This window comes from Ostrea edulis, chromosome 10, assembly GCF_947568905.1.
Source record: "Ostrea edulis chromosome 10, xbOstEdul1.1, whole genome shotgun sequence".
NCBI classification, from domain to species: Eukaryota; Metazoa; Mollusca; class Bivalvia; order Ostreida; family Ostreidae; genus Ostrea; species Ostrea edulis.
In genome coordinates, this window is record NC_079173.1 from 39,031,851 (window position 1) to 39,059,831 (window position 27,981).

The window sequence follows — 27,981 nt, forward strand, 5'->3', positions numbered from 1 at the left end:
TGATACTCAGAATAAAATCTAAATGCATGCTTAAGAACAGCAGAAAAGGATGTACAAAAAATGGTGAATTTTACAACCCAGGGTTTTGATTCTAGGATGGGTCCAAATTAGTCATATCTTTTAATGTTTGAATGTTAATACAGCTATTATTTAAAGCCTTTCATCAGTGTATGCACTTTTGAGGCAGTGAAGTTTTAAGAACACATCTTGTTTTATACTATTGCTGAACATTAGAATTTAGCTCAGATATTCAGAACAGGTATTTTTTTTTTTAGATTTCATAGCCCTTGTCAGTAGTGATACTTTTTCACTTGTATTCAGGTGACCGCGGGCCTCTTGTTTACTTCTCAAGAATCTCAGGGTTAGATTATCAGCTAAACTTGCCATACACCAAGTAAATGCCAGGGATTCAAAATTGTACAAAGGAAGGGCCACACCCCTTTGGAAAGGGAGATAAATCTGTGAGAAATTTTTCCACAAGAACCACTGTACCAAAAAAGGCAAACCTTTTGTGAAAACTTCTTTAAAGAATGTAGACTCAAAATAATTTTTTGATCAAATTATGTTAATATGCAACCATCCTCAGGTAGTGCAAAGCCAAATTTGTTCAATTTGTGGCTCCCGAAGGATGGGTGAGGCCACAATAGGAAATCAATGTTTTATATGGTAATACATGATAAAGTATTTTAAAAAATCTCTTTAAGAACAGGTAAGCCATGATTAGTCATGTAAATAAGGAGGCATCCTCAATTTTTAGGTCACCTGAGTAAACTTGAACTTGTGTCATGGCTGCTTCAAACCTAAGACGTTAACATAGGTAGTGATTTCTCCTTCGCCAAACGCTCAGCATTTAGAAGTGAGAATCACGAGTCTTTCGGATATTACCTTAAAAATGGAAATTTTGTGTGGCGAAATGCGTCACGATAAAGAACCCTCACTGCTATGATCCTGAGCACTATTCATAGATCTAAATTTGTGGTACTTCTGACCTACAGCAGGTGGCGTCTCATTGTGAGTGAGAATTTTTGACAGGCTGTAAAACAATCAATCAACCTCCCTTCCTGAGAAAACAGTGAAAATTAAAAACAGCACAGCTGAGCTTGATCTTCTTGTTTCAGAAGCAGTTAAAACTGCTATTTAGTAGGTTGTGTCAGCATTTGATGTTCTGTCACTTTCACATATATATGTTTGGAGGAAGTGGAAATTAAATTTCAATGTATCAAAGCATTTTATTCAAAACTATACAGGAACAGAATACAATATGCTGTATGAGTGTTTTGTAATTTATTTGACTTTCATGAAGTAAAATATAAAAAGTGCATGAAATAAATACATTTCAGAATCCTAAATCTGAGGCAGCATCTGAAATCCAGAGATTGTTAAAACAATGTATAGTAATGTTCAGAACATATAATCTTAATTGACAAAACTTTGGAGTATGGTAATGGCATATAAATATCACAAATTAAGGTGTGTCTTGTGCTTATCGACTTCTAATGAGGCTAAAATGTGGGGGAAAAAAATAAAAGCTAGTCAGGAATTTTATCTCTTGTCTAAGGACAGTAGAAGTGAATGGAATACTTAGAGAAAAACATGCACATGGAGAGAGAAAAACCGCATGGGAACCCCAACTAAAATCTGGGTCATTACGTCACAAATTTTGTTAGTGTCTATTATCAATTACTGTAGAAGTGGAATTTTTAGCGAGACACAAATTTAGCAATTTTTCCATAAATTAATTCAATAAAATTAAATCCTCGCTAAAAAATTCTGCTTATATGGTAACACAATTTTCAATGTAAGACGGTAAATGAAAATAATTTCTATCTGATTTAAATTATGTACAACTTGAAAAAGAGAGTGACTTGTGGTTTGTTGTTTTTTAAATTGTTAATTCTTTCATTAATTTTGGAAAATAGAATTTCTTGTTTGTATCTTTTCATCATGCAACTACTTCATGTTTAAACTTTTAATGTTGTGTGTCATTGTGTGTTAGTGTGTTATTGCAGTTGTTTGTTGTCCGTCGTTCATCATCGTGTTTATCATTGTCGTGCATTAACAATTGAACATTTAAAACTTCTTCTTGATAACTACTATTCTAAATCTTTTCAAATTTGGTACGAAAAATCTTTGGGATAAGGGTGACATAAATTGTAAATTTCAAGACACCTGCATTCCGGGGCCCTAGGGGTGGGGCAAAAATTGCCCAAAATTGACCAATTTTCAAGAATCTTCTTCTCTACAACTGCACTTGTGTAAGAAAAACTAAATGCATAGTGATGTAGAGCAAGAAGATCTCTATCGAAATTGTAAATTTCATGATCCTTGGGGTAGGGATTCTGACCCCAGGGTGGGGCCAAACTTGTATATAATGTTTATGTGTAAAACACTTAATAACATATATCTTCTTTAGTGCTATTGATACTAAATTGAAACTAAATGGATATTTAGAAAGAGCAGGTAGTCCTTTACCAAAATTGTAAATATCATGATCATAAGGGGTAAGGATTTGGTTTCAGGGTGGGGCCAAAATTTTTATAATGATTTAAAGGACTTCTTTAAGGTTGCTGATACCATATAAAATCTAAATGCAAATTAGAATTATCAGAAAAGGATGTAGCAAAAAAAAAAAAAAAAAATGATGAATTTCGCAACCCCAGGGTTTTGACTCTAGGATGGGTCTATATTAGTCATATCTTTTCATGTTTATTAATACATATATTATATTATGTAAAGCTTTTCATCAGTGTATGCACTTTTGAGGGCAGTGAAGTTTTAAGAACACGTCTTGTTTGATACTGCTGCTGAATGTTAGAATTTAGCTTTGATATTCAGAACAGGAAATTTGTTTCCTAGATTTCATAGCCCTTGGGGCAAGTGATACTTCTAAGTAGTAGTCAGGTGACCGATAAGGCCCGTGGGCCTCTTGTAATTATTTTTTTTGAAAACATAAGCCTTGCTCTTAATTACCAGTAAACACGTAGATACCAGTTGTTAAAGAGGGGAAAATGACTAGATTTACAGTATAAAACTTTTATACTTTATACAAATTATGACCTTTCACTTTTTGATCTCAAAATCAATAGAGGTCGATCTTATGATACGGAGATTCACCTATAGCTTAAATGTCATTAAACAAGCTTGGAGAAAACTAAAGTAACCATCTATTTACAATTTTATTGTTTAATGATATTTTATATGAGTTAGTGACTTGGTCGTTGACCTAAAAATCAATAGGATCATGTAAAAAAAAAAAAAATCATAGAAATCATGTTATTGTATAAAATAGTATAATCTCCTTTGTTTATTAACGTATAATGCACTCATTATTTCATGAAATAAATCAATTTGAAAATTTGACATCCATTGATTGTTCAATTTTGTATATTTAAACAGTTTAGACTCGGGCATGAAGATTTTGTATCCGCTTGCAATGAATTGTGAGAGGGGGCATTGCAATGGGTCCGTTCGTGTGTGGGTGGGTGTGAACTTGTGCCATATTTTTGCTCCGTGAATTTCATACTCCCCTTGTAGCTTTGTTTTTTCAGAGAGGAATAACCCTATTAATTTTGGAATCCAAAGGTCAAGGTCATATTGGGACTTCATAGATAAAGCTCTTAGACACTCTATAGGCCTTTTTTTGCTTGATTGATTCAATCCTTCACATGTAGCTGTGTTATCAAACGAGGAAGAACCTTATTGATTTTAGGATCAAAGGTTAAGGTCACTATGGGACTTCAAAGAAAAAGCTTGTAGATACTTATTGCGAGGAAATATACCCTGCCTTGTGGAGTTCTTGTCATGATTTTACAAAGAACTCAATGCCTTGACTACAATATGCGGCAGAAATTTTTTCACTATTATAGTGTTGATTTCTATTAAATCAGTATGATTCTGTCATAGTTTAATGAAAACACATTAACTCATGGAACGAAAACAGTCTGTTAATTTGTTTATAGGCAATATTCTTGTTGCGTTTTCATGACGATTGAAAATTTTGTTCCAAAAGATATCTTGCTCATTATCACCAGCACAAGATCATTTTTAGATTGGTTGAATTAATTGCCTTAGTTGCCTAATTATTGAGAGCACAATCTGTATACAAGTTTACCACATAATCACATATCACTGAGTGAACATGATTGAGTATTAAACAGTACTTATGTTCTGTATAGAATTGAACAGGAATGTTTCACTTGCGTTGTGAGAGAATTTGTCTCCCTCAGGCATTTGCACAGAGATAGGCTGAAACTGTCCCGATTCTGCTGTACTTTCATTGTCTTTTTGGAAATTGTTCGTAGCACTATATGATTGTCCGTCGGGGCAATTTTCCACTACTTTTCCAGAAAAATTATCATCAGTACTTGGCTTGCTTTCTTTAACTGACACCAAGCTGTCACTATGAAATCCTTGAGAATTATCTCGGAGGTCATTTGTGTGTTCAGTTTGGTTTTCAGAAGAAATAATAAGAACTTCACAGTGTTGGGTGTCTGTAGATTCTTGCCTGGAGTGTTTTATCGATGTTTCTCTCGTGAAAAAATACATCTCACTCACAACACCCTCGTCACATAATAATGGAGAGGAAGGGTCTCGATTCAGCCCAGAAGTGGATTGGTTAGAATTAAAGTCAGTCAGAAGGAATTTTATGGTGTTTTCCGTGGATCTCCTTTTACAGTTGTAAGAAATTCTAGACTGGTTGTAAATTTCCCGTCGAACTTTGTCCTGATAAAACTTGGAACAGCGGGACAGTAGTCTGAAATACCCGTGCTGCACCTCTTTTAGTCGCACTGCGTAGATTACGGGGTCACAAAGCGAATTTACAATTAAGAGAGCGTATAGGTATTTGTTGGCACGGATCAGAGTCTCGAAGAGATCTTTCACAGAATCCGTGTTGACGTGTACTTGTATAATCATGGCTATTTGAAATGTCATGCTTGGCAACCAGCAGACGACAAATGTACTGATGATAAGTAAAGTGGTACGAAGGGCTTTCTTGTTGTGCAAACCATCTTTGAGAAGAGTTGCACATTTTGCATTAATTCGCTTCACCTCTCGGTATATGCGTATGTAGATGACTGAAATGGAAATCAGACAAATCAAAGCCATGATGATCACAATATATTCTGCTTGATATTCTGTGTAAAGAGTATATTCACAGAAATTCATATAACTGTCTTCTGCTGTCTTTGCAAATCCAGCAAAGAAATTGGAAAATCCTCCAACGAATGCCGTAACCCATAAGACTGTGATCATGAGATTCCCACGGAAACGGTTCATGATATGATAGTAGTGTAGGGGTTGCAGAATTGAAATGTAGTGGTCAAGGGCCATCGCAAACAGATTTAGCAATGAAATAATATGTGCGGTGATGTTGATGGAATTGACGAACTGGAACATGCATGCAGAGGTCAGTCTCTCAGACATATTATCCAGAGTGGGGAGGATGATGGGAGCCACCAGGACCTTGATAAGTATGTGCATGAAAACGCTGATTGTGACGAGGATATCGGACGCCGCTAAACTGATGATTAGTTTGGAGTGATTGGTCAGTCCGTGTGGAATGTGAGCGGTGGCAGCGATGGACATGGCATTGATGGCTAGCGCCAAGAAACACAAAATAAGGGTGATTATGTTTTCTGGTTTGGTGAAGATTTCGTCTGCTCTTTCATGGATGTTCTGCGGCTGCAGGTTTGCCCATGTTGTGGAGTTGATGATATTGACAAAGTTGCTGTATAGCCCTGTGGTGTTGGAGTTGTATGGGATCACAGTGGTGTTTAAAATCAACAAGTCATCCAGGGCAAATGGAAACGTGTCTGGCATGTCCATATTAGTCAGTCAATTTCTGCCATTGTGGGGAGCTGTTCAAAAAAAGATGTAATAATCTGTTAGATGATGATTAAGACAAGACATTTCTCTGAAACACTATACCTTGCAAGCATAGCCAACCTTTGTGGTCAAGGGGCAGGTTCATGAATCTATATGACTTCCAAACATGGCTTTTAATAGCTTAATTTGGGCCTGTTAGTAACTTAAAGTTGATTTTAAATTTTCTGCATGATTATAATGAAAATATTGAGTCTTAAACAAACTATTGATGCATTTCAAAAGTTTTAGCCATTGAGTGAATTAGTGATACATGTAAAATGCATCAGCTAGATTCTAAACTTTCTAAACTTCTTCCTTTTGTTAAAACGAGGGTATTCAACGGCTAATATCTATATTAATGTCTCGGCCCACAATGATCCAAAAAGCTTTTATTGATAATCATCAATGACTCACAAATGCCTAGCTATCATTAGAAATGTTGTCACATATATTAAAAATTGTATCAATAGGCTAAAAAGTGGGCATTTTATAGTCACCATTTTTAGGTCACCTGAGTAAATTCAGGTGACCTGCTTTGCATTTGGTCAGAATCTGTTGTGCGACATGTGTTGGCTGTCGTGTGTTAACTATTGAACATTTTGAACTTCTCGATAACTACCATTCTAATTCTTTTCAAATTTGGTATGAAACATCTTTGCATGCATGGGACAAGAGGGATATAAATTTTAAATTTCAGGACTCCTGCACCCCTGGGGCCTTAGGGGTGGGGCATAAACTGCCAAAACTTTATATCAGTTTTCAATTGTCTTCTCTACAATTGCACATCTGTATAAAAAAAAATCTAAACAAAAAAACCAAAAAAACCTCCAACTAATTGCAGCTAGGGGCCTCCCAAAATTGTGAATTTTATGATTCCCAGGATAGAGCGTTTGACTCCAGGGTGGGTCCAAACTTGGTATTACTAAGTATTAATGTGTAAAACATTTAAAAAACATCTTTAATGCTTGGAAAGGGGGCACTGCACTTCATTTGAACAAACTTGTATCCCCTTCACCCAAGGATGCTTTGAATTGTGGAAAGTTTGATTGAAATTGGTTCAGTGATTCTGGAGAAGTGAAAATTAAGTTTATACGCATGACGGAAGACGGACAAAAACAGATGATTCAAGTGATCTACAAAAAAAACGCCTACCAGAAGGATCTGTACCTTATGATTTCTCTATGAAACCAACAGAGATCCATTTTGATACTTATAATCCTAGGTGCAACTTTCACACTGAATCTTGTAACGATGTCCTTCCGTCCACACTCATTATTTACTGTCTATAGTGTCCACTGTCCACACGTGTTGACCACCGTTCTTCCCAATAGTTTTATCAACGTCATTAATTATTTCGAACCCTGACAGTACCCATGCCTATTGCTTTCCCACAAGTTGTTTGTTGTAAACCGAAACCTTACCAGAGAATCCAGTGTTTTTATAAACTGGACACAGGTAGCTTGATATTGTCCCAGGGTCAGACTTATGTGTCTAAAGATATCAATGTGTGACAGCCTAGTACTCATGTTTTGTAAGCAGTCAGAAAGCCATACAATCTATTTCCATAGCTTTAAGTAGCCGTCTCTTATAATGCCCCTTAAGGTCAGGGCTGTCCAAAGTGTAAGGTGTCAATTATTATGAAAATTATATCTGTATACGTAATACATAACTGCTTTGTTTTGTGTGGCTTACTAATAAATACCTGCTGCTGATGAAAATACAATCCACTACACAAAAAAGTTTACCTTTTTTATCATTGTAGGTGACAAGAAGAAAATATTGCTAAATTGTGGAACCTGTATTTTTTATTTCAATTTTTAAAAAATCAAACATATAATTTTAATGAAATTTGCAAGCCCTAAGAGTAAAGTATAGAATTTCTTTGATTTTTGTAATAACCCTATGGTTAGATAATTCATTCACTATTGTAATGGCTGTTCATTAAAGTTCGCCAGCTGTTTTATGAACCTTGATTGTTATAGCAACAAATAAAAATGGAGTACCAATAGTCAAAAGTATTATGACATCATTCTTATGATGTATGCATGTTTAAAAAGTCCAATGAACCAATCAAAGGGTATTTTACAACGATCACATGGTCCTACATCAAAAGCAGCAGATGGCGAAAGTTTGAAAATCACATACACCACATAATAATCTAGGTATTTGCTTTACGCAATGCTTGAAAATATCAATATATCTTCACTGAAACTATAATGAAATAAAAATGTTTAATGACTCATGATGTATATACCCTGTATTATATCTGCAATTTATATGAAATAACATTACATAAAGTTGTGAAACTCATCCATTACTGACATGTAAGTGCATCCTTAATTCTATATATAACTCATGAAAGATACAATGCAAAATTTGCTGCATTTTGAGGTGTATTGTAGAAGCTACTACCACTTCGGGAGATCAAGAGTGAAAATTGATGAAATATGTTTTACAGGACCCAAATCTCACTTTGAGAGATGGAGAACTTTGAGAGTAAATTGCTTAATTATATAGATAAAAATCGGGATGTTGATGAAATAATTTTATTATTTATGAATCAAACTACAATCTTCCAAGGTAGCTCCACCCCCATGCGACACCACAGACTTGTATAATCTTGTTATTGTAACTCCATCCCCATGTGACACCATAGACTTATATATTCTTGTTATTCCCTCACAATTCATTTTGAGAGGAGACAGTGATGGGACTGTTTGTGTATTTAACGCTGAGCTTGTAGACATGGTACAGGAAACATTTTTGGTATATGTGACTTTGTTATCAAGAGAGGAAGAACCCTATTGATTTAGGGGTTTAAAGGTCAAGGTCACTAGGACTTCATTGAGAAAGCTGCAATATAGAGACTCACTGTGAGGGGATATGCCCCTCCTTGTAGAGTTCTTGTTTAAAGTTTGTGCATGATAGGAATATATCTTATGGGGGAATTTTATTCACAAAGTACCATGATAAAAAAAATTTAGTAAACTACTTGATACTGAAAAAATTGACATTTCCTACAGTAAAACACGGTTCCAGCAAGCACACCGATATTGAATTCACACTTACAGTGAAGTGATTTTAATTCCCTGCAATTTTAAAACCTATTATAATGGACATTAATGAATTACGTTTATAACTAATCAAAATTGCTCGTCCCCAGCTCTTTGCTTTAAGCATGTTTACTGCATGAAATAGGGAATAACTTTTGTTTGTTATGTATGTCTTAAAACATCTTTAAAAAGGTAGCAATATAGAGATTTTTTTTAATTTAATTAAACGATATTGAGGAAGTTTGCTTGATCAGCTTTTGAGCACACCACACAGGTTACTCTAACTGGACGTCAAGGTACTGCTTCAGTACTTCATACATTTGGTACCCAATATCCAGTTGAAAAGTTGTTTGTCAATTCAAACTATGAAAAGGTTTAGAAAGAGCCAGGACTACATTTTGTGGTGGAAGGATAATTTAATCAAGAAGCACTAAATTCACACATATTACCAATTTTGTTTTTAATATCCATCATCAACGTTGATACCCACAGATGAATATTTCAATTTTATAATCTATGATTCTAGTAGTAGTAGAGACTTGAAACTACTTCAAATGTTGTTAATTCATAACTTTTTTTCCCCCACACTGAACGCTGTTTGGCCGAAAATTTAAAATTTTTATCTAGAATTACTCCCCATTTCTTTAATTTTTAGGCAAGACTTTGTAACAATGAATTTGAAAACTGACAATATTCCCTAAGATGTTTTTTTTTTAAAACTCAATAAATGGCAATTATTCTCAGTATTTCAGGTGCAAAAAGGTAATTATTCTCTGTCAGCCTTAAACATTTTTATATTGTTAGAAGATATGAAATATGTATATTAATTTGATGTGATATTGATTGATTTGTGTCAAATTGCTTATGCTATGTTGACACCAACAGACAGCTAGATTATGCAAATATTAATCATAAGTAAATTTTAAGTGCAAAAGGTAAAGTTTATTACATTTGTATAGCTTTATATAATAACCATGGTACTATAGAACCCCAATGTTTAATTTTAGTTCCACTAAATGTTTCTCTCCCATGTGGAAATTAAAAATATACTTCCAAGGAAATTGAAAATACAATGTACTACAAAACTCCAGAGGAAATCGATACAAATTTTGAATCATTGATATTGCATGATTAGCATGCATTTCACATGAAGGTGGAGCGACCCTAATAGTACTATAATCAGTATTCCATTTACACAAGGACTACTTACAACCTACAGATGTAGTACCTCATGTGGACTTTATATTTCATTAACTTCTAATCAAAAATTTGAAATTAAAGAAATATACACAATTATAATGAAAATTAAAGTATAATACCGTATATTTTTATATTTGATTTTATAATCATTTTGTAAGAACTTAAAATACAATTCAATGTCTAGAGAATATAGATATGAAATATTTGGAGAAATATGTTTTGGTTTTTTTGTTGGTTAATTATAATAATTTCCATATCAACATTTTAAAATCCTGCAATTTCTGAAACCGTAGAGAAGAACAAGTTTTTTAAGCACATATTTTTTTTATTCTTCAAATTTGGATTTTAAACACCATATTTATTTCAATATTAATATGTATTGAATATTAGGGACATTAACAGTATGATTTAACCAAGACTGAAATAAAACATTTTTAGCTTATAAATCATATTGATTAGAAAGGGTTGTAATTTAATTATAGCTATCACTTTTAATTGACTCAGCTGCAGATTACTAGCACTTTGAAATAATTAAGAATATAGATAAAATATCTTTCTAAAGTATTAAATTAATAAATATTTTTAAAAATAATTTTGTAAGTATTTGGACAACTTGATTATGTTTTGTAATATCAGAAGATTTATTATATTGATAATTATGTCATTTTCTGTTAACGTTGTTTAATTTGCTGAAAGAAATACACTCATCAAATGATTTTGTTGTGAATTATTGGCAAAATTAAGGATGCCTTACAGGAATATTAACATTTGATCAACAAATATGTTTTATCATGATACATTGTAGATAAAAAATGCCACATTTAATTTAAGAACCAAAAACAGATGTTAAAAGGAAATAATTAAATGTATTTTTATATAAACTATACAGCCAAGGACAAAAGATATTAATTATACACCGGGAAGAAAAATTGCCCCCCCCCCCCCCCCCCCCAAATAAAAATAAAATAGGAATAAAAATTTGAATGCCATGAGGAAAGAAAAATAATTATTCCATAAAAAATTCTTGTTTGAAAATAGATTAAAATCATTATTAAAATTTTCACAATCTTAATTCTATGAAATTAAAAACAGTTGATGAAGCTCTTTGAATGGAAATATGATTATTGAATTGAAAATGATATTCATCTATCTTTTGACGATGACAATTTAAGAATACATGTATGCCTACACATTTTAAATCTCCTTGGATAAAGTGAACTTACCTGATCTTGTTTTTGACCGCGTACATATAAACCAAGCTAAATATGTAAACCAAATTAAGCTAAATATAGTCCACTGGGAGTAAATTGATAGCCCAATGAAAAGTAGTATTGCTGTAAGAAACACTACCAGTTTCTGAATGGTGTGTGAATGATTATAACCCTAGGCCTGTCATGGAACCATAATATTTTGGAGTTTTTCCATTGCCGAGAGATTTTAGTTCAATACTTGAATAGTATAATGTCCCAATTTGCAATAGTTTAGAATTTATAAAGATGTTGCATCATCCATATTTTATGGGATATACATTTATATAGCAATTCTGTATATTTCTTATGTTACTCGAGGTACATAGTTAATTAGGTAAAATTGCCATTTGAATGCTGTTGCATGTGCAGACACCTCAATTTTTGATGAATGTAAATTGCAAGTAATATTAATTAATCTATTTACTGATAGGCAGGACAGAGTGTTGTGAAAATATTATTTGTCAATAGTGATGGGCAATCGGGAAAATAAATTTAATCGATGATCGGATTAATCAGATGTACCTTTTCGATTGATTAATCGAAAAATAATCGAATTTTAATGATTTCAAATTTATGGCATAAATATATTAAATTTACTTTATGTTTTATCCTAGATATTAAGTTAATTAGAATAAAATCATTAGATTGATTGTATCTTGTTTCACTCATATGGAGACGTCCAAAATCATAATTAGAAATTTGAAGTTAATCCCATACTTTCTATTTTATTTTACGGGATAGAGATTGATATGTTCTTATGGGATCCGGGTTAGAATAGAGCCTCATTACCCCTTGCTTGTTGTAAGAGGCAAAATCCGAGGCCCCGTGTCACAACAGGTGTGGCACGATAAAGATCCCTCCCTGTTGAAAGACTGTAAGCACCGTGCATAGGCCTAAATTTTGAAGGCCTTTACCGGCACTGGTGTCGTCTCCATATGAGTGAGAGATTCTCAAGAGAAACGTTAAACAATATTCAATCATTCAGTCTTATCGGACGATGCAGCTTCGTCAGCCATTTTTTATTTTAGATAAGTCGCGGTAGGAATATTCGTATTATTTTTTTTAAAAATATCGACGTCGGCAATTTTCTATTTTCAAAACGACAATCGATTATTCATATCGTTTCAGTTATAGCGACCGACAATCGAAAGTCGGCGACAATCGGTACATCACTATTTGTCAATGAATTTTCCTAACATTTACTTGTTAAAATCATAGTTGAGGACCCTCAATGTAAATCTGTCAAAATCATGTGAGGGACCTACCCTGAAAAACAGTGAAATCTGATCAACCTCATAGTCCTATTAAACTTTCTCTGGTGTAGCATACCTCCTTTAAGAATACATGTCCTTAAACTTTCTCTGGTGTAGCATACCTCCTTAAACTTTCTCTGGAATGAATTTTAGTCTAAAATTGACTCTTTAGGGAGTGGATAGTTCTTTCAATGATTTTCAGTATATTTTTTCAGATTTTGGTTGGTTGGTTTGATATTGAGAATTTTTCACTCACATGGATATATATGTCACCATTGTGAAAAAAGGGCTGCAAAATTTAGGCTTACGTTCAGTGCTTAGGACCTTTGAGCAGGGAGGCCACACCTGCTGTGTCACGAGACCTTGGTTTTTATGCTCTCATCCGAAGGACTGCCCCATTTAGTTGCCTCTTATGACAAGTAAGGGGTACCTGTAAGGACCTATTCTAACATGCAGATCTAGACAGAAATATAACAATACCTGAAAAGTTTCTACGTAAAACCCTCATTTTCACAGTTGTTATAGAGTTGATGACTATATGAGAAAATGTGTCTAGGATTTCTAAGTCTAGCTCACACCATGTATGTTTTCATTTTATGATGCAGGTTGTAAACATTAAGCATGCTGAGACAATCACCTGCTTTAAATTGTCTTGCAGACTTCACAGTTTAGTACTTTTGAAATCAATGGCTGCTTTGGTGTCTAATTTTCTAGCACATCTTTTTTGCTATCCCAAAATGGAAATTCTAGATTGATTCATTAATAAAAACACATTAGAAAAAGGAATAGTGTCTCAAAATGGATCAGTATTGCATGAAAATTTATTTAGATACACTACAAGTGTCAATATGCTGCGATATATTGGAAAATCAGCTTTTGAAGAAAAATCAAGAAATCTGTTGCCATGGAAACCATGATTTTGAATTATTCTATCAAATTTATAAATAAAGGAAAGGAATGTGACAAGATTTCCTGAAAATTTCATATTCCCACCGTCTTTCTTTGAAAAGTTGTGTATTTATCAAAATTCATTAAATGATGAAGTAATGTGTGTACAAATTGAAGGTCATGTAATATTTATTTTCTATGAAGGAGAGGGTTAATTGTTCCGATGTGATATATTGTTGGAAGTGACCACAATAATAACAATAATCGGAAGTTTACAGCTGTTTTTCTTCACAGACAGCTAGATCATGATGGGAAAAAGATTTTTGGGATGGGACGAAGGCATGTAGTTCTCGTGCTGTTAGGGAAATTAAAATGTTCTGAGATACTTATACCATATATATATATATGTGTTTGTGTATTCCACACAAAGGACAGTATGATGAAAAATATAGCAACAGAAATAGGTCTGATAAATAGAGAATGGTTGGTATGACATCCGTGACGTTTGTATAACGGTGTTCCACATTTCTATGTTTATTTTGGCGTAATAAAAGCTTATTTTGGATTCTGTGATCTCGTAATATTATTAATGAAGTGACCTATAGAGTTAATTATATCACTTATTTGTTTAGGTTGGCCCTGGTCCTGTATATTCAAATGGAAAATTCATGTCAAAAGTGACCATCTGAGAAAGTATAATGACAGCGATTAATTTCTTTATTGAAGGTCAAATTCTTAAGCACCATTTTACGCATTCCGTTATTTTTTTTTATATAGTGTACATTAGGACAAATTGCAATTGCACCATATCAAGTCAAGATTTGACAAGTAAGTTATATTTGTGAATTTATAATTTGTGTAATTTTTTTTTTTTTTTATACATATAGTCAAAATTGGAGACCAACTACTATGAGTGAAATATTCCTAAGCAGGATGTTAAACAATAGATAACAAACCAACCCATCTTAAGGTTAAAATTGCAGAGGATTCTCAACAGTGGATTTACTGCAAGAGAGAAAAAAAAAAACAACACCTAGTAATGGAGCCAAAAGCTCAAAATCCAAAAAGTGTGAAGGTCGTATTGAAGGTCAAGCTAGAAAGTGTTGCACATCGTTTTTATCCTACTCTTATAAAGTTGTGTGTGTATAACGGATCAAATGTCAAACCCTGTCCATAGAGTTGTCCTGGCGCCAGGATCATGATACATCTGAACAAAATCTGAATATTGCGAGGAAATTAACATGTCAGTAATTCTAATATTGCGATGAAATTAACATGTCAATAATTCCAATATTTCGATGAAATTAACATGTCAATAATTCCAATATTGCGATGAAATTAACATGTCAATAATTCCAAAAGAAAATCTGAATATTGAGATGAAATTAAGATGTCGATAATTCCAAAATAAAATTGTTATTCGATATTGCGTCATCAAATTTCTAGTTTCTGCAAAATGAACGAGTTTGAGTTCGAAATGAATGAACACCTTACAGGTGATTGAATATTGACTGAAGTCTGAGTTTGTTACATGATACTGGCTGGGCCTGCTCTCGCTGATGTGTAGTTCATCAAAAAAGTATTTCGATCAGCTTAAAATGGAAACGAGATGGACAGAACTTGGGCGTGACCAGTACTCTATGCCCATTGCCATTTATTTGACAGGCGTGAAAATATATCCATGACAAAATAAGGTGGTCCTTCAGTTTATATCTTAAGTGTATATATAGTCATAGCTTACCGCATGGTTGATATATGCCAAAGAGAACGTCAAAACTAATGGCTGGAAAGATACTGTGGTTACCTTAGGTCACACCTCTTTCTGCCCACCCATACCTAAATCATCCAATGTAGGTAACAAGGTGCAGTTTTTAAAGTTACGGATGTGCATATATACAGACTGAGCGGCAGACATGCACATGCTTTATATTAATAGTATCATAATGCCTTCTACGATGTACCTAGAATGCAGTTAACTGACCAGGTTTGATGATTCTAGACCACATAATTTGTCCAGTTATAAGCTGGACAGAGTTTTGCTGATATTTGGCCACACCATCTTAATTAAAGGTCACAGTTTTAGGCTTCATAGTGTAGCATGCCTTCTACCGAAGAGATGCATCAGCTGACACAATTTGTTGATTCCCGATCTCATAGTATTTATTACACACACACATAATTATTTTAAAAACTTTTTATTTTTGAATTGTTTTATGCTTTTTTCTATAAATTTTAAATCTCTTATAATTGATTCAAATGATAATCTGAAATTATTTTTTTTTTTTTTTTTTTTTTTTTATAAAAAATATGGGCATCACATTAGTAATGTACAATCAAAATGAACTCAATTGTTGTTCCATATATTTTTGCAATAACAGGAATTTTTTTCATGCAATGTTTTTTTTTCATTTCCCCTTATTCTTTTCTCTTTAATGTTTGTGCCCCAGATGAGGAAATTTTGTAGAAATAATGAATTGTTTGTATAGGACCTGTGTGACGTTGGTAGCTGATGAGACTGCCCAGCTTACGTACTTCTTGAGGTGCACTCAGGCTGTTTCCACACATGTATAAAGCACACGAGTTTGATAGAACTAGTCTTTATTAATTGTTTGGGGGTTAAAAAAGAAAAAGAAGAGAAAATGCCAGGTAGGGTGGTAGAATAGGTAACCAAACACCCTGCAGTATTTTTTTCTACAACGATTTTTTTCTTCTTCGATAGAGTGACAGTGAAAATGATATACAGGTGTGACATCTTATGACAGTCTTGTGCTGGAGAGCCAGGTGTATAGAATGATTATAACAACATATACTGCTAATTAATTTATACTACTTATAGTTGGAAATATAACAAATATATTACATGTAAACGTGTGTGGTCATTATTTTAAGATTAGTAAATAACCAGGCTAAGAACTATAATAATTAAGGCTAAATGTCAAAGATTTTTTAGAGCTTAGATGCTAGACACAATTTGCATAAAGGATTTTTATCATTCATATTAATGACATAATATTCTATGATTCTGTCTTTTTCCGGAAGTTAAGGCCTAATGTTTGCTTGTCAATGATATGGGCAATTATAATCCTTAAAATCAGTCAACCAAGGAATTCAGTTCAATTTATTCCATGTCAATTACTAATGTTTTAATTATGCATTAGCAATAATTTGTGCTCAAATTATAATAAAATGTTAATAACTTTAGGTTGCACTATTATTTTTTAATTTTAGATAGTAAATTGGACTAAGCAGGGCACATTTGAGAATCAAAAGTATTGAAATTATAACTCGAAGCATGTGAATTCTGACATGAATTTACATGAAATAGGACTTCACTTATAGCAATTCTACAGTAACAAGGTGCTATATACTAGTGTTTTTCAAAGTCAGTTCATTATAAGATGATAGCTATATGGAAACTTGAAAATAAAAGTATCCCACTGCAGGAACATAGAAGTACTGCAGCTATACTTCTAAGTACTTTTAAAAAGGTAACAATTTCCCCCACCATCAAGTGATTTTGTGAATGGGGAAAACTGAATTCAGCTACATTCTATTCCAAATACCTGAAAGATATTATATTTTGTCATTGCTTTAAGTATAGATACTCGTTGCTAAATTGATAGAATGCATTTTTAACTCCTGATCGCAATATTGAATCCTTTTTTTCATATTCCGGCCAGTGTTCGTGATGAACAATTGTTATCTCTTTGAAGCTTGACTGAGGATTGCCACTATACCAATGGGAATTGTAACAAGAGTGGTTGCACAATTAAGTTAAACACCTTTAACTTACAATGTTCGTGTCAAAAATTATGTAACCAATGATTGATGATGACTTAATTAAAAGTCATCCACTTAACACTATTTAAAGCAGGTGTAATTGCCATCTTTTTGAAACCATTCAGCATTAAATGCACTCTACGTTCCGTAGTGGATCAGGAATCTGACGCAATATGAATTAGATTGCAGTCACAGGAAAGTTGGGGTGAATATCGGTGTTGATAGGAGAATGTATAACACTCATAAGCAATCATTAAAAAAAAAAGAGATTAAAAGTTCATAATGCACTGAATGCACCTATGAAGACTGGTTTGAAGAATATACATTTAACATCACCTGCATAGGCAGGTTTGGATGAAATAAAAAAAAAAAAAAAAACCCAAACAAATCCTTATTTAAATTATCAATTACAATTTATAGTTTTTACTTTTGGTGACAATGGGGTAAATAAATACAGGCCATTTATACAGCTCGCAATCAAAGATGAAATTGATCAGGTGATATTCTATCTTGGGAACAGTTTTACTGTGAAGTACGTATCTAAACTTCTAGGACTAGAGTGTATATATATACCTTGGTAAATACAATTTCACTAAATAGATAAATGATTTGTTTAAAACTTTTGATTGTTTATGTTTTCCCTCCTTCCTTATAAGTTTTTTAAAAAAGTTTAATTTTACATTATATTTCATTTTGTGCCCTGATGTTTGACATTTTGACCTTCATCTTGAGGTCAAATTCTTAACCGAAACTTTAACCCTATACATACTCATAACTTTTGAATGTTGAGTGATACATATTTCATTCACACATTCCTTGTGACCAGACCTTTCTTTTGGTACCAAAGTTTTTGACCTTGTAAAATTGACCTTGGATTTTGACCTACTCTTAAGGAAAGTTAACCTAAGCAATATCTTCTGAACTGTTTAAGGTAGCTAGGTCTTTCATATTTCATATATAGATTCCTTATGGCAAGGCCTTTGGAGCGAGGTTGGAACCACAACATGGGGTCAAAATTTGTGTGGGAGTAATCTTTTAAAAATCCAATTGCTCAATAATGATAGGCCATGGTGACTCAGGTGGGCAATGTGGCCCATAGACTTCTTACTTTTCTTATATAACAGGTACCGATAAATAGTATCATTCCCAATGCCAAATGCTATTGCTTTTTATGAAATATTGTATGAGTTAACTAATTTCTCACTTCCTCTTAAATGGAAAATAGAGGTCAATTATAAAATGGTGCTCATTTGTAGAATTGTGAATACTTAATGTTTATAATTCTTTAGAATATGGTTTATTCAGTGTTTATTTTAAAGCAAATGCCATTCATAGACATATGAATGGAAATTCCCAATTTGTTCTGTTTTTGCAATATTTTTCCCATTTGAATGCATGGGTATCGGTTGGACATTTTGATTGTGTATTGTTTAACGTCCCCCTCACATGGAAACACTGAACCTTTTGAAGCAATCCAAATGTAATGACTAATTATGTTCCCCAAACAAAGTTTGGGAACATATTGTTTTTACTCTGTTTCTTATTAAGGTCTTCCGTCTCCTGCGGAAGACCTTACTATTATTGTTCGCGTTCTTCTTCTTCATTATTATTAAGGTCTTCCGTTTCCAGCGGAAGACCTTACTATTATTGTTCGCGTTCTTCTTCTTCATTATTATTATTATTATTATTATTATTATTATTTTCCTTGGTAGTACACGCGTTTTTCTCAGCCATTTCTCGATCGATTTTCACGAAATTTTCAGGAAAGATGTCTTTTGGTGACGAGACTTTGCTTGCAAAATTTCGTGCTTGACGTCACTTCCGGTCAGGAGTTATCTCTCTTTTAGTGACTTTTTGAAGGGCCTTGTTGTCCACACATCTCCTCCGTTAGTTTTGAAGCTAGAGTCTTGAAATTTCTACACAAGATAGAGTAAACATTTTAGAAGATTTGTGGGGGATTCGATTTTACCGGAGGCGATTTGCCTAAACGCTCGCCTGGACCTGAAAAAATGGATGCCAAAATTTTTCGCCGATTTCGGCGATTTTTGACCTTTGATCTCCAATATCTTTTTTCTTGCAAATATTTTGTTAAGACGTGTAGAACAAAAGTTGTGCACATTTACGAGATCTTTTCGAAAATATCAAGATATAGGGGCTAGCCCCTTAAATTAGGGATCTAGAAGGGCTCAAAGTCTAGATCAAATATTTCAAAAATTGTTAATATTTTGGTATAAGTCAAAGAACAAAAAATGTTCATCTCAACAATCCAAATCTATTCATATAAAAATTTAGGTCATATGTTACGTAATAAGGGATTTTAAGGGCCAAAACCATAAATTTTTTACCCCTTGTATCTCGAAAACGACAAATATTTTGAAAAGCAATAAAGAACAAAAGTTGTTCAGAATGATGATCTGAACAATATGCATATTTTGTATTTACGCTATGTGGCCCCGTTAGGGAGCTACAGTTTGGCCCCTAAAAATTACTTCTAGAAATAACTCGAGAACGGTAAAGAATTTCTAAATACTTGTTGAACAAAAAATGTTTGAAATGTCATGACCTTTCTTACGATATCAAGCAAAAGGGGCTGACCCTTTAAATTAGGGGCCCAGAAGGGTCCAAAGGTTTATGAGAATATCTCAGAAACTATTAATATTTTGTAATAAGTCATTGAAGCGGAAATGTTCATCTAAACGAGCTTGTTCTTATCAAATCAAAAAGTAGGTCATATGTTACGTAATAAGGGATTTTAAGGGCCAAAATCATAAATAATTGACGCCTCATATCTTGAAAACGACAAATATTTTGAAAAGCATTATTGAACAAAAGTTGTTCAGAATGATAATCTTAACAATATGTACATTTCGTTTTTTCCCTATGTGGCCCCGTTAGGGAGTTACAGTTTGGCCCCTAAATATTTCTTGTAGAGATAACTCGAGAACGGTAAAGAATTTCTAAATACTTGTTGAGCAAAAAATGTTTAAAATGACAAGGCCTTTCTTACGATATCAAGCAAAACGGACTGGCCCTTTAAATTAGGGGTTCAGAAGGGTCCAAATGTTTTTGAGAATATCTCAGAAACTATTAATATTTTATAATAAGTTGTAGAAGCGGAAATGTTCATCTTAACGAGGTTGATCTTATCAAATCAAAAAGTAGGTCATATGTTACGTAATTAGAGATTTTAAGGGCCAAAATCGTAAATATTTGACGCCTCCTATCTTTAAAACGACATATTTTTTGAAAAGCATTATTGAACAAAAGTTGTTCAATGTGTCATAACCTATCGATCAATATCAAAAAATGGGTCTGTGGGCCTCATGGCTCGCCTGTAGAGTCGATTTTTGTCGATATCAGTCGATTTCAAAAACTTGTAAGTGGTAAATATTTTGTAAGGACATATTGAACAAAAGTTGTTCAGTTTCTCGAGATATATCGATTGATATCAAGAAATAGGCCTATGGTCCTAATGGCTCGCCTGTAGAGTCGATTTTTTGTCGATATCGGTCGATCTCAATAACTTTTTACAGGTAAATATTTTGTAAAGACATAGAACTAAAGTTGTTGAGTCTATAGAGGGCTAACAAATGACATCAAGAAATAGGCCCGCGGGCCTTATGGCTCACCTGGAGAGTCGAATTTCAAACGAATTTCACCGCAACTTTGCTTCAGAAGCTTATGATATGAAAAATTTATTATATCTAAAGTGTCTTAAAGTCGGAAACTAAATTGGGACTCATTTGTCTTTTTTTTTTTTTTTAACTCCGAGTGCATCAACAAATCGGACGGAAGACCTACTCGTTGCTCGCAACGAGATCGTGTCTAGTTATTATTATTATTCTTTTTCTCCGGTACTTTTTTGTCCGGTAGTGTTCTCAGAAACTACAAAAGGGATCGATATGAAACTTTCCAGGATGATAGTATAGCGTTTGTAGATGTGCATAGTGATAGTCATTTTGTTTACACGTGCATGTACGCGCGCGCACGTGCATTGCAATTTTGGTACAAAAAATGGAAAATCAGAATATTGAAGGAAGCGATATAAAACCTAAATAGGATGATAGTATATCATTTGTACATATGAAAAATAATAGTTATTTTGCCAGCACGCGCACGCATGCGCGTGCACGTGCATTACAAAATTTGTACGCTAACTTTGGAATCAGTCTAACTTTTTTGTTGTTCATTGAAATGGCTTGAAATTCATATCATAGGTAGATATTGAGACCCTTAACTGATTTACATGGTCAAAATTACCAATTTGCACGCGCATGCACGTGCGCTTCATTTTGATTGGATAATGCTAAAACGTTTGTAACTATCTTATTTATGAAGCGAATGAGATGATATTCACAGCATATGTAGACAATATGTGTATCTATATGTTGGTGTAACAAAAAATGCCAACGCACACGCACATGCGCGTGCAACGTTTTTTAAATGTTCAATTTTTAAAGGACGATAACGTTTTTGTTTTTCATCAAATTCTATTGATATTAGGGGTTTAGATGTATCTTGGTACTCCTTACAAATTGCTGTGGTTAGAATTACTGCTCAGCACGTGCATGCACGTGTGCTGATTTCTGATTGGACGATTTTAAAATCGCTATAACTTCCTTATATTTGGTGGAAACGTTATGAAATTCATACTGTGGGTATATGATACAAATGCCTGTTGAACGACATCAACAAAAATTCGGAATCATACACGCGTGCGCGTGTATGCACGTGCAACGCTTTCTTTCATTTCTTGGTACTGAAATGACCATATTGAACGTACTACATGTAATTATAAGGCTAAAATAAAATGATTTTTTCCTATAGATTCACAAGGACATCACTTTTTAATTGGGGGAGGTTTGGGGAACATCTGTAACGGTCCCCGTTACAATTACAACTAGTTGTATATTGTTTAACGTCCCACTCGAGAATATTTCACTCATATAGAGACGTCACCATTGCCGGTGAAGGGCTGCTAAATTTAGGCTTATGCTTTGCGTTTACGGCCTTTGAGCAGAGAGGGGTCAAGTTATCGTGCCACACCTGCTGTGACTCAGGGTCTTGGTTTTTGCTGGGCCCTGGAGGTTTACTATAGCTGTTTCGTACTGTTTATAGTTAAATGTTTGGTTATAATGAACTGTTTTTGTTGGCTCTGGAGGTTCGCTATATAATAAAGTTTCGTTATAATGAATTATTTTTGCTGGGCCCTGGAGGTTTGCTATAGCTGTTTCGTACTGTGTAGTTAAAAGTTGGGTTATAATGAACTGTTTTTGTTGGCTCTGGAGGTTCGCTATATAATAAAGTTGGGTTATAATGAATTATTTTTGCTGGCCCCTGAGGTTCCTTATAACTGTGTTGTACTGTAGTCTGTAATGGTTGATGTTCATGTTCACTGTGATTTTTGATGGGCTGGCTACAGGCTGTCTCAGCATGCAGCCCTAAAATTCCTTAAAAAATCCTTTTTGTTTTTTAAGTTTTGCTAAAATTCCTTAAAATATGTTAATTTCAAGGGGAAATCCTAAAATAAGCCCTAATTTTCCTTGTCAATTCCTGTTTTTTGAAAATAAATATTTCTATTCTAGCAATTTTTAAAATGCATTCAAACTAATTAAATTTGACCACTGAATCCATGTGTCAAGCTGTTTATTGCTTGTGACATTGTGACTATTAAGGTTTTAGCCAATAATAGCTGTAAGACGTCCTTCCTGCACGGAGAGTATTTTTCGTGAATTTCTTTATTGTCCAAATTGCAAAAGTAAGATCATTTAAATGTCTAAAATTGCCCTAATTTAATTATGAAATTCCTAATTTTAGCCTTAAAATTAGCCCTTATTTTTTTGTCAGAGAGCAAGTGTGGGACAGTCTGTTACTAAGGTCCTCATTTCACTCACTTCCTGGCTGCTGAGAGTTTCTTGTTCTCTATTTATATATTACACATGTTAACCTGTTGAATTCAGCAGGACCCCTTTTTCTAACCAAGGGTTTGAAATATCAATCTGATCAATATAACTGAATGCATGTTCTTGGCACTTCACAACAAAGTATAATTTTTACAATTATTAAATACTGTAAGGCAAATGTAATGGAACTTGGATTTTAGCAAATGTAATTATTTAAAACAATTGATTTTCATAAAACATTTAGCATGAAAAACTATCTCGTAAAGAGGTATGTATGTCCTTGTCAGAATTTGAAATTTGTATATTAAAACTATCTAACATATTAATATCATATTGAATTGCTTCAAGTATGAGAAGCAATGTTTGTGAAATGTATAGGATACTTTAAGTTGCAGAAAGGTGCGATTATTTTTTTAGGAGGAGGTATTAATTGGCAGTCGGATACCTGTGGCATTGGTTTATTGGTTAGAAATTTAAAACACGTTTTTGGCCCTCAGATGTAAAAAGAAATTAAACCTATACTTCTAAATTTTTTCAATTCTTTAACTGACATAAAGAAAGGTTTTAGGGCAATTAATTATCAATTTTATGTATATATAAACTACTTTAATTGGGACTTCTCTTTAAAAGGTAATTTTGATAAAAATATCTGCATCACTGAATTTTGACATTTTTAGTCTCAAAATCTGACATTTAGAGGAAAATTGCTTTGGCTCTATATTTATGTAATTCTAGCATAAAATTTACACGTGCACATTACATTCAAATCCAGGCAAATGTCATATTGTCTTGTAACAAAATTAAACTTGTTTTCTCTATGATCTTTTTCAGTTTATTTAAAAACAATTGATTAAAGAAATATTTTTAGAATGACTGTATAATCTATTTAAGACCATTAAAACTTTCATTTCATTATTTGATTAACAAATTTTAAACAATATATCTTAAATATTAAAATTTCACCACAAAATTGTTATACGACATATATAGCAGTCCACTGTGTTCTTCGACACACACATTATTACCTTTTATAATGTTTCAGAATTAAAAAAAAAAAACTATTTTGTTAGCTTATTGTGAGACACTATTATAGCTTAGAATCTTAAGAAAACCTGTCTCTGTTACCTGTGCTGAGGTTCCCTCAATGGTGTTTGAGCCAGTCATGCTGAATTGTCATTTAGAACCTTCAAAGATCACCAGTACTGAGCTAAAGTTTAATCCTTTGAAAGGTATTCACAATCTGTAATTGCAAAATAATTTCCTATTTTATTTTGTGCCGACTTGTCTGTAACGCAATGCATTGAAGGCTTACGTATATGTAGTCGCTGTGTTTTATGGGCTTTGAACATCAATATTTTTGATTTTCGCACACTGGGAGTAATATTTAATGATGCTTATCAAATAATGGGTTGGTGTGATTATCATAATTTCTCGTTTTAGGTCACCGTGTAATAATACATGAACTGACACTGTGCGTTCTAATGGTGTGAAATTTGACATTTTTTGAAATTATATTCATAGCAGCAGATTTTGATTTTGACATTAGGTTGTATATAGTCCATGTTTCCCCCCCAAATGTAAGATATAGGAAACCTCCCCAAAAACCATTTAGGAAATTAAAATGCATGTATGTGCTTGTCTTAATTTGTGTAAGAAAGATCAGTACATGTATAGTTGCAATTTAACAACCTATACAATATATATACTGCAATTTTCAAAGCCTATATTAAATTCTTTTGGCATACAATTAGTGAATGACGAAGCAGTACTGGATGTAAATGCTTTGTCTGCTTCTAACAGTGTACAGGAATGTGCGCCCTTAGAATGAGAAATACCTTCAGAATTTAGAAATATGTAAGAAGGAGGTATACAGTATTATTAGCTGGCCTGTAACGAACAGGCTTATAACGAAATCACGCTTATTGCGAAGTGGTATTTATTTCCAAATGATGGGGAAATAATGATTAGGTATAACAAATGAAAGTTTGGTTATAACGAAACGTTTCTCTCGGGCCTAAGAGGTTATAGCTTTAACCATGTTTTACTGTAATTGACTGAATATCAGGGTAATTTGCATGGGAGTGGACCTAAAAAAATAATAGGTGCACTTTACCATGCTAAGCTTGACATAGCCAATATTCTACCAATAACAGGTAACAATTGCTTTGTGATTTTTGCGAGGTGCAGCCCTCCTCCTGATATACTCTCTATTGTTGCTTTGTGATTTTTGCGAGGTGCAGCCCTCCTCCTGATATACTCTCTATTGTTGCTTTGTGATTTTTGCGAGGTGCAGCCCTCCTCCTGATATACTCTCTATTGTTGCTTTGTGGAGCTCGACTTTTCACTGCCGTTTACCTGATTATAAGTCTGTCCCAGAGTGCATGAAACAAATCTCAGACAATTGGACATGCAGGGAAGAGTCTGTACGTCCATTCATTTTGCTCAGATGAAAACCTCTATAGAATTTGATAAAATTAATAATAAATTCAGAAGCCAATATGGCATATTGTAAACTTTCACATTCTAGGAGATTTCTGAATATTATGTGCATGTATGTGTACATTGACCTCATTTGATATTTCCACAATTATTTCAGATACAATATGAATTGTGTATTTCATTTTAATTTCAATGAAGACCACCCCATATACATGTATCATACATGTATAACCTGTTTGTGTACTGGGCCCTTAGATTAAAATCTGGTCCTTTATATCCCCCCCCCGCAAATTTAATAGTCTTGAGTTTCAAAATTATTATTATAATTATTTTTACAATTGATTGTACCTATAATTTCTTGTAATTGAAGAGTGAATCTGAAAGCTAAGTATTGTTGCATTATAATGGATTAGAACATATCAAGTTTGATCTGTATCAAAATTATGTTCTAACCCCTTACCTTGATGCCCACATCATAAGCATAATGTATTGGAGAAAAATGTCGTTAAAAATTTCAAATGTTCCTTTAAATCTCAAGTAATTAGTTCAAACGTTATGACCAAAGGTGTGGACTGACAGATCATTAACAGGCCAAGAGCTATATGATGGGGGTTGGGGTTTTATGATGATCACATTTTATTGTATACGTCTCTCATAATATTTGAGTTATGGCTAAAACTCACTTTGAGCTTTTTAATTTCAAAACTTTGTGAACAATATTCATTCATGTATATATCAATTGTGAGTATCACAATTTCTCTCCAGACCAGAGTTCGATTATCAAGACGTTTTCCATATTTTTGTGCAAGAAAGTTATTTGAAATCAATTGATGTATCATGATTTAGTCTGATGTAGCAAGTTTATGTGGACCATTACTGAGGGACAATTTGGGATTGATGTTTTATTTATAAAGTCCTCTCTGTGTAGTTTTCAGAATGGCCGATAAACGAAAACATAAATATGTTTGATGGCTCCCTCGTTAGTAATTGTAACTAGATAATGTAACTTTATTGTAAATACCTTCAAGTAATGCAGAAATAAGAATGCTATTAATATATAGGGCAAGTATCCTGATGTCATTCTTGTACCAGCTAGTATTCCATTAAGGGAGTGTTTAATATGTTATAGTTTATCTGAAACTACGTACACCAAAAATAAAACTGAATGAAAACTAGTTCTGGAAATTCCTGTAAAAATGGTGTGACCTTAAGAGGAGAAACGTAGATATAAATGGTGTTTGATACCATCAAGTACACTTCACTGTGACAAATGTCAGTTGTTATCAATATTTTAACGATAATTAGAGTTAGATAAGGCACTGGCTGCTGTGTATGAATTCGGACAACTATAGTGACATTATTCCCAGATGATCTGTTGTATTACAGCAGGGAATCCGGCTAAATTATCAATGACAATCTTAATGCCACGAACAAATGATAAAGTATTATAGAACACAAGAGACTCCATATTGTATTCAGTGATCATTTCTATTTTTCATCTTTGTGGAAGCTTTCATCTTGATACATGCATGTTATATTTTTCACTGTGAAATAAAATTCATTTCAAACTATCCCTTCTCTTCTATCTCTCTCCCCCCCCCCCCCCCCAAAGTGAGGTAATTAGACTGTAATTAGATATATTTTGTTTAGATCATTAAGTCACTGTGCATGTGATTATTTATACAAGACTCCTGTAGAGATGATCGGGTAGCTGATCGTATTGTTTTCTATTTAGCTAGCACACGATTAACATTGATATTAGCACTGTATTTGAGAATTGATATTTACCACAGTGATGTTTTTTTTTATAAAATCATAGATAGTAATTATACATGTACTCACAGTAAAATTGCTAAAATCCAACAAACTATCAGCAGGTTCTTTGTTATTGGGAATGATTTTTAAAATTTGTAGACATGCAGGTTCTCATCAAATGATTGGATGGGTGCTTTCAAAAATTTAGTTTATTTATGTCAGACTGACTTTTCACTACACGCAGCCATCCAATTTCTTTTTTTACAATCACATTTTGTTGTAAAAAGATTTCAGAGATCAAAAGATTCATGGGGAAGATACCGAACACACATAAATATTCAACCATTTATTTTCCCATAATAGCTGATCCCCAACAGCCATTTGGAATATCATAGCATTGAATAAGATAGCCTTCTATGGAATAATATCCCAGGGGTTATTGACGAGAAAATGTTAAATTTTAAAAGTGAAAGTGTGTAGGCGTCCAGATAATAGTTTATTACACATTTATTATTTATTTTTCTTGACCTTATCTCTGATTTTGGAGTATGTTGTACATCAGGTTTTTAGCTCACCTTGGCTTTAAGTGTATTTT

The 27,981-nt window shown here is 33.4% G+C and overlaps 2 protein-coding genes across 4 annotated transcripts in view; one reads left to right on the forward strand and one right to left on the reverse strand.

The window, feature by feature from the left end:
- LOC125666033 (DNA mismatch repair protein Mlh1-like) overlaps nt 1–27,981 on the forward strand; it is a 121,812-nt gene that overhangs the window by 33,507 nt on the left and 60,324 nt on the right. The window lies entirely within an intron of this gene.
- LOC125666034 (histamine H2 receptor-like) lies at nt 1,210–27,951 on the reverse strand. 2 transcript variants are annotated; one of them, XM_056151296.1, is made up of 3 exons: nt 27,474–27,951; nt 24,318–24,432; nt 1,210–5,858 (listed from the first exon to the last, which is right to left on the reverse strand). In XM_056151296.1, exon 3 carries the CDS (start codon nt 5,824–5,826, stop codon nt 4,150–4,152), a length of 1,677 nt encoding a protein of 558 aa, XP_056007271.1. In that variant the 5' UTR covers nt 5,827–5,858; nt 24,318–24,432; nt 27,474–27,951; the 3' UTR covers nt 1,210–4,149. The 2 variants fall into 2 exon arrangements, with proteins under 2 accessions (XP_056007271.1, XP_048755090.2); XM_048899133.2 differs by lacking the exon at nt 27,474–27,951 and having other exon boundaries at nt 24,318–24,462.